Source organism: Panthera tigris, chromosome D4 (assembly GCF_018350195.1).
Source record: "Panthera tigris isolate Pti1 chromosome D4, P.tigris_Pti1_mat1.1, whole genome shotgun sequence".
Taxonomy (NCBI): domain Eukaryota; kingdom Metazoa; phylum Chordata; class Mammalia; order Carnivora; family Felidae; genus Panthera; species Panthera tigris.
Window position 1 is genome coordinate 4,236,154 of NC_056672.1, and position 12,725 is coordinate 4,248,878.

At 45.7% G+C, this 12,725-nt stretch overlaps 1 protein-coding gene across 3 annotated transcripts in view; it reads right to left on the minus strand.

The window, feature by feature from the left end:
- AUH (AU RNA binding methylglutaconyl-CoA hydratase) overlaps positions 1-12,725 on the minus strand; it is a 208,656-nt gene that overhangs the window by 136,322 nt on the left and 59,609 nt on the right. For all 3 annotated transcript variants that reach the window (XM_042964066.1, XM_042964065.1, XM_042964067.1), the window contains exons 5-6: positions 6,057-6,149; positions 4,168-4,224 (exon numbers count right to left, since the gene is read on the minus strand). In XM_042964066.1, the coding sequence (XP_042820000.1) occupies positions 4,168-4,224; positions 6,057-6,149 (150 nt within the window). The remainder of the gene's footprint in view (positions 1-4,167; positions 4,225-6,056; positions 6,150-12,725) is intronic.

A 12,725-nucleotide genomic window follows, 5' to 3' on the forward strand; every position in this document is an offset into this window, starting at 1 on the left:
CCCGTGAGCCAAGCACACAGCGGGAGGGCAGAGGCCTAGGGAAGGGCTGAGGACCCCCTCGCAGGCCCCTAAACTGACGATCACAGCTGACGGAATCCACGCTCGCTTCTCCGGCTCCCAGCTCCCAGCCGTGAACTGCCTCATTCCTGCTCGACTCCAACACTCTTCTAACAGGGCAGCTATGACACTCGCACATCTTGGCTCCCCTGCCAGATTCTGGATGGAGAACTCGAAGGGAGCGCTGCTGAGTCACAGACATACGTACGCTTCTTCCACGGCGACCCAAAATGGTCTGTCAACGGCGTAAAGTCAACAGAAACTTCCAAAACACCCTAGTTAGAAGTGGTCACTGAATTACATTTTAAAGTAAAAAGAAATGAGCCTCTGCGGCATAAGAAGCGTGTTAATAAACGTACTTGACTTCGGAGAGCAGAAGGGAGTGCCGGCCTGTGCAGAGGTCAGCTGGGAAGCGGTCCACTTCACGACACGGGTGAATGTGTCATTTATGTGTGTCATTACATGAGCCTCCTAAGAAAAACAGTCTTATTTTTGTTGTTACGCTTTTCTCCCTCCTGAAATAGTATGACCTTCTTAATCAGATTTGGCCCAGAAAGGTCTTTTGCTATTTATGAAAATCAAATTCACCCTCGTAGGATAAAGATGACTCACCACGGAGGATATTCGGAAGAATAAGCTCACATTCTGATGTAAACGCTGAGAGGATTTCAACAAAGGTCACAAACAAAACTTTCCAAAATGACTACCGTGTTCAGGACAACACGCACACAGGATCTAAAAATCCACATTACTTCACGGACACACCTTAAATACGGTTCCTGGTAACCATGCCAAGAGACTGCCTTACTGGGAAACGCAGCTTGCGGCCAGGCGACCAGTGATGTCCTCTACCCCTCGCCTGTTCCCAGGACAGCTCAGTGCTCTAATTTCCTTCTCTCTTTTTTAATGTAGGGAATGGTCAATGCCAGTAGGAATTATTAAGCATTCTTTTCCTGAAAAGTTTCTAAGAAAAGAATGTTAGTCACCATGTGAACCAAATGATCAAAATTACTGTCACCCAAAGCGGGATACCCCAATATCAAGTGCCATCAAATAAAATGAAAATGAAAAGCAGAGCATGGCCCGTTGAGTATTCTTGGCAAAATATTTTAACCTAGATCTAAAGTTGAGGAAATGACTCAGTCAAATCCAGAATGTGCAAATGTCAGTAACATAATTTGCCTAAATTCTTAAAAAAAAAAAAAAAATTGTTATAAAAAAACAAAGAAATGGAAGACTTGTCTAGATTTAAAAAACAAAACCACCCCCGCCCCTCCCCGCCAATATATCCAACCAAATGCAACAGGTTTGACATTTAACTGGATCCTGAATTGAAAAAGCAAAGCCAGGGGCCCCTGGGTGGCTCAGTCAGTTAAGCATCCGACTTTGGCTCAGGTCATGATCTCACGGTTTGTGAGTTCGAGCCCCGCGTCGGGCTCTGTGCTGACAGCTCAGAGCCCGGAGCCTGCTTCCGATTCTGTGCCTCCCTCTCTCTCTGCTCTTCCCCCCTCATGCTCTCTCTGTCTCTCTCTCTCTCAAAAAATAAATAAAAAGTTAAAAAATAAAATAAAATAAAATAAAATAAAATAAAATAAAATAAAATAAAATAAAATAAAATAAAATAAAATAAAACAAAACACAGATCAAAAACAGGCATGATGTAGGGAGCTTTAGGGACCGTAACGCGAACGCACAAGTGAACCAGTGCCTGCATCTGTTTCACGTGAACGTGAACGTGGCCGCCGTGGAGTTCTATGCTACACGGGCCGTGCGACGTTGCACGGCCTTACATGCCGAGCTACCAACCGGAAAGCTTCATTATATTAAGCAACTGAAATACATTCCCTCAGACTCAGGAGAAAAGAAAGAGACAGAAAGCTATCCTTTATACACAGACAAGAAAGTCTTCAAGCATTCTGACTTTTATGCCACACAAATTCATTTAATAAAAACTTTAGAAATACTTGTAACCATGAGGATACACAGTCCAAATCAAATCAAATTAGCAATAAGTGGGTCCTAATTCACGGGCCCCGACTGAGGAGGACCCTGAGGAACTTGAGTGTGCCGGGAAGAAAATGCTCCTTTCTAACCCTCAAAAGACACAGACGTGTGTGAGTGCCGACGGAAGGCACCAATGCCACGGTGATCAGGCTTCCTGGGTCTAACCCATCCCAAGGGTGCTCTGGTGCAACCGTTCGACCTTCTTGGGGTCCGAACACAAAATATTTCCTCTCCGAGACACGACAGATAGAAAGTACGTTACCGAGTTCACCTTCCTCCCACCCTCTAACCGAAACATCAGACACCACCGTGTTGGTCTATAGGTGCTGCTGTAACAAACGATCACAAACTCGCTGGCTTCTAACCACAGAAACGGTCTTCCCTCACAGCTCTAGGGGACAGGAGTCTACATCCCGGCGCTGGCCTCCTCCGGACGGCTTGGAGGAAGGACATCCCGGCGTCCTGTGGCAGCCAGCGGCCCTGGGCTTTCTGCCCTCGCAGGCGCCTCCCTCCCACCTCTGTCTCCAGGCGGCCCTCCCGCTTCTCCTCTCTCTTCTCTTCTTGTAAGGACGCTTGTTAGTAGTTTTTAGGTTCATCCAGATAATCCAGACCGAGGTCATCTCAAGATCCCTGTCCGCAAAGACCCCCTTTCCAAATAAGGTCACATTCACAGGTCCCACGCTGACCTGTCTCTGGGGGGTCACCACTCCCCTATAGTTACTATCTTTCTAGGGCTGGTTGCAGCCTAGTTAGCAATAAATGCATGCTTCTTAAAAGAACTTTAGAAACATATCATATCATCCTTTCTCTAAATCTTTTTAGATTTAGATTTTTTTCCAGTATTAGTTATCTGATAATTCTTTTCAATTGGATCCATTTCCATATAAATCCTTTTGTGAGTGTTTTCATTAGTCACTGTGGAAAAGACTGGCCTGGTGGAACAGGTAGGTATTTAAATGCTACAAGAATAGCATTTTCATGGGTTACCGAGGTGGAAACCTTCTAGTGAGTCTGACACATTGACCTACTGGTCACCACTTTCACTGAATTGTGTTTTAATTCCTACTTATACACCTAATCAGTATACTCTTATACGCATAAGGTTAAACACACAGTTTTCATCTATTCAGGTACAAACATGACTACTCAAACGATGCTTTTAATTTTTACACCGTTACTGTTATCTCATTCACATACTGCTAAATCACCAACACGCACATCTCAAATGAGGTCTACATTCTCGGAGAGCGACTTCACGAGACAGGAACAGCTCCAAGTTCTCTCATCAGACAAAAGAACCAAAATTTCCGATTTACCGGGTGATGCGAGATTTCATTATCATTGTCGGAAAAATTACTTTCTTCAGTGAGTCTTCCGAAAGAAGCAGTTCACCTATCTTTTTCTGCAGTGACAGGAGAAACACCTTGGGGAGCCTGGGTGGCTCAGGCAGTTAAGCGTCCGACTCTTAAGCGTTCGGCTCAGGTCACGATCTCACGGTTCGTGAGATGCAGCCCCGCGTCGGGCTCTGTGCTAAGCATGGAGGCTGCTTGGGATTCTCTCTCCCTCTCTCTCCCCCACTCACTCACTCTCTACCTCTCAAAATAAATAAACTTTACAAAAAAAGAAGAAACACCTCAGCTCCAAATTCAGGCCATCCACTCACCCCAACCTTTGCCCTGCTGCAGGGAAACTCAGAAAAGCTGGCACGAAGCCCGGGTATCCCCGCCGCCCCTCCCATGGGGTCTGTGGGGGCACCTCTCTGAGGGCACGTACGTTCATACACCCACGCGAAGTTTCAAATTATCAGTGCAATCTCCAAGACTAATGTGACTGATGCAATAATTGAAAAATTAAGAAACTGTACAGAAAAGCACAGGAGACCCCGCAAGCAGACAGCAACGGCCAACACGCCCGCCATCTTCCTGCCTACCTAAGCTAAAAGAGCACGTGGTGAACGGGGACTTCGCTACAAAAGCAAACGGTACAGCATGAGTCCCTTTATCCAAAATGCTGCCTCTTCAATTAACGTATTTTTGCCTTATGCCGTATTTTTGCCTTATGCCCTGTTGTTGAGAAGAAATCAAGATGGGTGTGAACAATTCATACCTCCACCGGGAATAATTGCCAACTTTGTTTCAACCAAGCCCATTTTCGCAGAGGAAGCTGAAAAGGAAGGAAGAAAATTAAGTAACATCCGGATCATATATTCAAACATTAGGACTTGAAGAAGTTAGTAAAATAAGCTACACATACTCTGTTTACTAATTAAACTCGTGTCACAAATCTTTTAAAAAGTCACTTCAGAAGGCATTTGGTTACGGAAATAGGTAAACACTCTAAATGATAAATATATTAAGAGGTTCACATAACCTTTTCTGTTAAAAATTGCTCGGCAGAGAATTAATTTTTGATGCAGAAAGGCCAGGGCTGTGACTACATAATTTGACCAGATGCTGCCAAGTCACGTTTGAAGGCTCAGACCCCGCTAACGATTGAGGACGAGGAGAGAGGCTTCTGACAAGCAGGAACATTCTTCGGCTGCCTGAAGAGTCCTCGAAGCCAAACAGCTTAATACATCACACCAGATACGGCACCTTTTCAGGACCAAATCTCCAGTCACTTCTGACAAATGGTTTTACTGTTCTGACAGCCGGGCAGCGTTCCTCTTTCCGCATTTTGCTTTCACGACTACTTTAACACATCTTAATTATTTATTTGCATATCCAAACACACTTGGACCACTTCCCTTATCCTAATTCCCAGAATCTGCACCCTTTCAGAAAAGGGTTTCACGGACTTTAGCTTCTCCATTTAAAACTCAGGATTTGAGGGGCGCCTGGGTGGCGCAGTCGGTTAAGCGTCCGACTTCAGCCAGGTCACGATCTCACGGTCCGTGAGTTCGAGCCCCGCGTCAGGCTCTGGGCTGATGGCTCGGAGCCTGGAGCCTGTTTCCGATTCTGTGTCCGATTCTCCCCCGTTCATGCTCTGTCTCTCTCTGTCCCAAAAATAAATAAACGTTGAAAAAAAAATTTTTTTTTTAAAATTAAAAAAAAAATAAAAATAAATAAAATAAAATAAAACTCAGGATTTGAGACAATTAGGGATCTGAAGGGGAAAGTCCACGTGGACCAGCAGCTACCAACCCCAAGGAACAGTCAAAACTTACTAAAAACATCATCATATTGACCCTACTTTCAACAGGCAGCTGCTTCAGAAGTGACAGCAGGAGCCAGGAGAGGTCGGTGACATATATCTGCTGCCTGCTTCGCCCGGTCCTTGGGCCTGGGGCCCCTGTCCGTCACCCCGAAGTGACCGTCTGGCGGCAGCAGTCTCCAGGGCTCTGGCAGGACACCAGGCGTGACGGCCCCGGCACAGGAGCGCCTGGGTTGGCGTCCCAGCTCAGTCACTGACCCTGGGCGCGCTGCGTCTCCTCTCTGGGCCCGAGCCTCCGCAGGGACCAAAGCACCCTTCGCACAGCGCCACTTGGCCGAATGAGCGACTTAATGCAGGTCAAGTGCCGAGACTAGTATGAGGGTCAACATTCAGCACACGGTCAGCATTAATTGTTTTCCCTGTCATTTTCATGATCACCTCATCCAACCTTCAGGAGACCGAGCGAGAAGTGGACCTCAGGGCGGTGAAGCTGTCATGACGCAGCGAACCAGAGGTAAGTGCTGGGGCCGGGCACGTGCCACACGTCAGCTCACCCGATCTCCACCGCGGCCCCTGCCGGTCCCCCACTGTAGAGGAGCCGACGGCTCTGAGCAGGGCAGGCCCTGCGGTTCAAATTCAGGTCTGCCTGCCCAATTCCGGCTGTCCCCTCCCTGGCCGAGACTAACAAGAGACTGGACCAGACTGTCTCCTTAAGTGGGGATCTTCAACACTCCCTTAAGCCCAATGGGTGACTTTTTCTAAATGCTCTACTCAACGAGAGGAAAAGAACAGAACACATCACTTGGAATTATCTGAAGATAACCGCCGGGATTAATTCTCACCTGCTACACGTATGTCACATGCTAGGGCCAGCTCAAGGCCCCCCCCCAGAGCAAGTCCATCTATCGCTGCAATCGTCGGCACTGGAAGATTAGCTGAAACAGAAGGAAAGAGGTTATGTTTCTTCAGGAAGACAGTCACCGTACGATGCAATCTATGTTACCTGTTCTTAACTGGGATACTGTCCAGAGAACTTTGCATCCCTTTTGCCTTCAACAAAAGAGTCATTTCCTTCATCATGATTCTTCAAAACCATGCACTGACTGTAGAGAGTTCCACCATATAGACATGCACTAATATCTTAACTCCTCCCATATTACAGAAATTCTTTCCTAAATACTTGTCGAATTAACACACTCACAGTTCTGGCTGTAATCTTAGAGCCTGGAGTCTTTTATGAGATGCTTGATTCATACACACTCCTATTCGAAATGACTTAGGTGTGACTGCGAAATTTCGAATCCTTCAAGAACTACCCTGGTACTCAGAATGACAGTCTCATTCAGCGGTAACATGCCTCTCCATTCAAATCGGCCAGGAGGAAGTCAAACTCTCACTCTTCACAGACAACATGATACTCTATGTGGAAAACCCAAAAGACTCCACCAAAAAACTGTCAGAACTGATAGATGGATTCAATAAAGTCGCAGGATATAAAATCAAAGTACATAAATCTGTGGCATTTCTATACACCAATAATGAAGAAGCAAAAAAAGAGAAATCAAGGAATTGATCCAATTTACAATTGCACCGAAAACCATAAAATACCTAGGAATAAACCTAACCAAAGATGTAAAAGATCTGTACTCTAAAAATTATAGAAAGCTTATGAAAGAAACTGAAGAAGACACAAAGAAATGGAAAAACATTCCATGCTCACAGACTGGAAGAACAAATATCATTAAAATGTCGACACTTCCCAAAGCAATCTACATATTCAACGCAATCCCTATCAAAATGACACCAGCAGTCTTCAGAGAGCTAGAACAAACAATTCTAAAACTAGTATGGAACCAGAAAAGACTCTGAATAGCCAAAGTAATGTTAAAACAGAAAACCAAAGCTAGTGGCATCACAATCCCAGACTTCAAGCTGTATTACAAAGCCGTAATCATCAAGACAGCATGGTACTGGCACAAAAACAGACACTCAGATCAATGGAACAGAACAGAGAACCCAGAAATGGACCCACAAATGCATGGCCAACTAATCTTTGACAAAGCAGGAAAGAATGTCCAATAGAAAAAAAGATGGTCTCTTCAGCAAATGGTGTTGGGAAACTGGACAGTAACATGCAGAAGAATGAACCTAGACCAATGTCTTATACCATACACAAAAATAAACTGAAAATGGATGGAAGACCTAAACGTAAGACAGGAAACCATCAAAATCCTCAAGGAGAAAGCAGGCAAAAACCTCTTTGCCCTTGGCCGCAGCAACTTCTTGCTAGACATGTCTCCAGAGGTAAGGGAAACCAAAGCAAAAATGAATCATTGGGCCCTCATCAAGATACAAACTTTCTGCATGGTGAAGGAAACAATCAACAAAACTAAAAGGCAACTGACGAATGGGAAAAGATATCTGCAAATGACATTATCAGATAAAGGGTTAGTTTCCAAAATCTAGGAAGAACTTATCAAACTCCACACCCAAAAGGAAATAATCCAGTGAAGAACTGGACAAAAGACATGAATAGACACTTTTTTAAAAGAAGATATCCAGATGGTTAACACACGATATCCAGACACATGAAAAGATGCTCAACTCACTCATCATCAGGGAAATATAAATCAAAACCACCATGAGATACCACCTCACACCTGTCAGAATGGCTAAAATTAACAACTCAGGAACAACAGATGTTGGCGAGGATGTGGAGAAAGGGGAACCCTCTTGCACTGTTGATGTGAATGCAAACTGGTGCAGCCGCTCTGGAAGACAGTGTGGAGGTTCCTCAAAAAATTAAAAATAGAACTACCCCATGACCCAGCAATAGCACTGCTAGGGATTTATCCAAAGGATACAAAAATGTTGATTCAAGGGCCACATACACCCCAATGTTCATAGCAGCACTATTTCCAAAGCATGGAAAGAGCCCAAATGTTCATCAACTGATGAATGGATATTAAATAAGATGTGGTGTGTATATGTATGTATACGTACACACACACATACACAATGTATATTACACACACATACATACATACACAACAGAATATTACTCGGTGATCAAAAAATGAAATCTTGCCATCTGCAATAACGTGGATGGAACTAGAGTGTATTATGCCAAGTGAAGGAAGTCAGTGAAAGATAAATATATGATTTCACTCATGTGTGGAATTTAAGAAACAAAACAGCTGAACATAAGGAAAGGGAAGGAAAAATAAAAAGAAAGAAGGAGGCAAACCATAAGAGACTCTTAAACACAGAGAACAAACTGAGGGCTGCTGGAGGGAGGGTGGGGGGATGGGCATCACTTGTGACGAGCACTGGGTTTTGTCCGTAAGCGATGAATCACTAAGTTATATTTCTGAAATCATTATTACACTAGATGTCAACTAGCTTGGATTTAAATAAAATGTTAAAAATAATTACACCATAAAGAAAACCAAACTCAGAAGCCTTTCACAGCAGGCAGCGGCTGTGCGGGTGCGGCCGGGGCACCGGGCACCTCTCCCGCCGAGGAGCGAGCACAACCGGGCAGCTAGGAAAGGACCAGCTCCACCAACGGGCACACTCACACGAAGAGGCTCTCAGTTCCGAGACCCTGCCCAGAAGCACGGCTGGGGAGCCGTCAGCCAGCCACAGAGCTCAAAACTAGACTCTCTCTGGCCCCGAGTATTACTTTCAGGAGGCTTCTGTACAGAACTCTTTCATAACTGGTTCAAAAACTGACTGGTTAATTATTCTGCGAAGCAGACTCCTTATTAATTTTGACGATGGGAATGTGAAGCGGGGCTGGCCAAACTTCTTATGGTATAAACAGAACGTGGTACGTCTCTTACTGCTCTGACGACGAATAAGAAATAATAATCACGTGTCCCGGCTGCTGCTGCAGGGACAGTCATACCGTAACACGCAAACACGGCGACACGTACATACCTTAAACTTACATGATATTATACAGCAATTCTAGCTCGGTTTTTAAAAATAAATAAAACGTAAGGAAGGAAGCAAGGAAGTAAATAGACACACAGAGAGTACCATCCCTCAAGATCTCTCTGCCGCAGGTATTCTGAAATAGGAAATTCCAGTCAGAGAGGTTGATTCTTTGACTCCTTTTAAAATACACAAACTTGTTGAAGCCCACGGAGTGTTATTCACACGTGGGGGAATTTATCGGCTTTATTTTAAGAGCAAAGGGTGACCAGGCCGGGACGGGGCCCATTCCCAGGCTGCCACGGAAGGCCAGAGTGTTCCCGGGAGCGCAGGGACGGACGGGGCTGTGGAACAGGTGCGCTCCACCTGTCTGTACCTGTCTACGCATTCGGGGGGGAAGTGAGGGTGTGAGAGGCCAGGCCAGACTCACACGTGCTCCCCAGAGTGCACTTCACGGCACACTCGGTGACAAAAGAAACAGACAGCCACGTCAGGGTCTACAGTCAGGAAATGAATTTAATGGAAAACCAGGATCCAGTTAATTTTATCTGACAAAAAAAAAACCACGAACAAATAAACATCGATCAAGAATATAACAGAAAGCTAATCTGAGTGGCTCCAAGGTCACCTCAAGTCACGACAAGCCACCTCGGCCCTCAATCCTTTCTTCCTACAGGCCTCGGGTATTTCTCGATTCCTCTAGTCTCCCGCCTCCCCAGTCTCCTGTCTCTGCCATCAGAACCTTTCCCTGGGCCTCCTTCCGGCCTCGGCTCACGTCCTTCTAGGACCAGCTTCCCGAGGAAGGACAGTAAATGATGCCCCCACCGTCCCTCGCCCCCACCGCAGAGCCTCAGTCCCCTCTGCCAGTCTCTCCAAACCCGCTCTTGCTTTGCCTGCCAGTGACACTGTGCGGCTGTCCTGCAACCAGTGGGCGCTATCTGGTCCCTATTAAACCTGCTGCCTCCGATGATCAGGCATTCGTGCCGGGCGCTCCTCCGGGAGTTCCTCTCTTCGACTGCCTGGCGAGTCCCTGTCAACTTTCCTGTCTTTCCCTCACCTTCTGGTTATTCCTCAGCCTTCTTTCCCTCTCAACAGAAGCTCCCCAGGAGGTCTCCTTCCCACCCGTAACCTTCACCACCTACAATACCAATGATGGCCAGATGTCCCTCTCGAACCCAAACTTCAGCCTCAACTGCATCTCTGTAAGCACCTGCCTGTTGGGACATCTCCACTTGAATGCTTTATCATGTTCAAGCCAGCTTGTCAATCCTTCTTCCAGATTCTCTTTCACACCTGGCACTACTTCCATCCACCAACTTCCCCCAGACAGACACCCAGAAGTCGTCACGGAAGGCTTCCTTTCCACAGCTCACAAATCTGCAAGTCCCCCCCTTTCCTGCAGCCGGAGTTCTGGGTCCCCTCATTTCTCACCGGCGTACATCTGGGCCTGCGACTGGCTGGCCCCTTCCTGTGCATCTTCCCTATTTCTTGCAGTATAATCGTTCTAAACGGCAAACGCCGTCATGCTACCCGCTTCAGAACTGTACAATGATTTGTTCTACACTCGGGATAAAAACGGAGGAAACAATTAGCATGGTACAGAAGACACCCGATAAACGAGGTTCTGTCCACCAGCCCGACCTCTTCTCCAGCCTCAGGCACATAGTCCACGTTCTGGCCCCATCCTACTTACAGCACCTGCAGAAGCTGTCCCAGCCATACCTGCGGACAAGCTGGCCTGTGCCCTGAACGCCCAGCCCACAACGACGGGCCGTGCCAGGCACTGCTCACAGCCCCTTCCTTTGCACTCCAGGGGGCTCGGTACCCGCTTGTCCATCAGAGCACTTACCACCCTACCGCCCGTTCTGGAACGGACGTTCACGTCGCACCGATGCCGGTCGATGACATTCTTCTTTCTACTCTGGGACCGCCTCTTCTGTCTCTAGCGCATGCCGCCCCGTAGTCTCCCTACTTGGCTTTTTTTCATCCCCTTCTTTCACTTAGTACTTTAAAGACATAACATGAAGACATGTAGCCCGAGGGAGCTACACGGAAAAGAAAAGCTGCAAAGGTTCCTGACCAGGAGAGAGAAGAAGTGGCCGTGTCCCCTCCTGGCCACAAGAAAATGCCACAGGCACTCGCCGGCCACCTGCGGGAAGCCGGCTCGTCAGAGACAGAAACCACAAAGGTGAGTTTAAAGGAATCAAACCCAGGTCTGAAATATACGTACTACTGAGCTCCAGTTCCTGAGAATTCCAACTCTTAGCTAACGGAGGTTGTCTCATAGTCTTTAGACACCCTCCCAAATTAGGAACAGATTCATACGCAAAGAGGAATTTTTCTTCTCATCAAACCGTGCGCTGAAAATGTAGACTGAGTAGAGGGGTCGAAGGAATAAATTGCCCACAAATTCCAAAAGTAATATTCCACAACTTCACAGGCCCTGAAGCACAACAGGAAGCATACAGCAAGATTATGACTCCTGGCCATCTGTAACGTCCTCAACACCGCATCAGGGACGGCTGCCTCGGAAAGACTTGGCAAGGCTTTGCTCTACGTTTTTATTAGTGAATATTCTCAAAGAAAGATCATCCTTAAAAACCACACGTAGCCAAAGAAAGTTAAAAAGCTATCGTTTTTTTGGAAGGATAAAATGTCATTAAGAAGAAAAAAAGAGGTAATGCAGGTAAAGACACAAACGAAACGGATTAGTCAATATACCCTCCCTCGCGTTGTAAGAGGTGCCATAAACATTATGTTGAGAAAATAAAATGATGGGGGAGAGGGCGGAGCAACAGGCAGGTTTCTGGTTCCTCCTGACCTGGAGTAACAGGTAAGAACTAAGGAGGAATAAATAAATGTGCTGATTGTGGATCGGGGGGGGGGGTGGGGGGGGGGGGGTGGGGAGTGGGGGGGGAGGGGGCGCTGAAATGAGTCTCGTGCGCATGTATTCTTAATTCTGAAGGTAGAGAATAAACACTTTCCCTACATGCTTATACTCTTTGGATGCAATGCAAATTATTTTCGAATTTGATAGTTAAAAACCTCAGAAATTTTCTCAAGGGGCTATAAGTTTTGAACATCACATCTTATGTGAAATATATAAGATAAAATGACAGGAAACGTCAGGTCCTTATGCAAAACAAGAACAAGGAAAATAGAGTATTAGCACACTCAAATCATTAAACAGGTAAATTACCTGCTACTTTCAAAGGCTGATCAACATAAACTAGCATTATATAAAGCAGTCTATAAAATCTTTCCCACTAAAGAATTATTCAAGCAGAACAGCTTAATTAGCTTTCGATGAGTAACTGAATTTCAACCATTTGACAAGATTATAAATTCTGAAGTTCTAGTGTGTCAACTACACTTCAATTAAAAAAACTTTTTTTTAATTAAATTTAAAAAAAAATCTTCAATTTTACATAATCCTAATCTTTCCCTGAGAGACGTTTCTCTTAGCAAATTTTCTTCAGGAAAAGATGAGTCATCCCCAAGCGCACACTAGTTTCATGGTTACCTCATACGCTTGTTTTTACATCCAGTACTTTCTCTGCTTGGGAGCACTT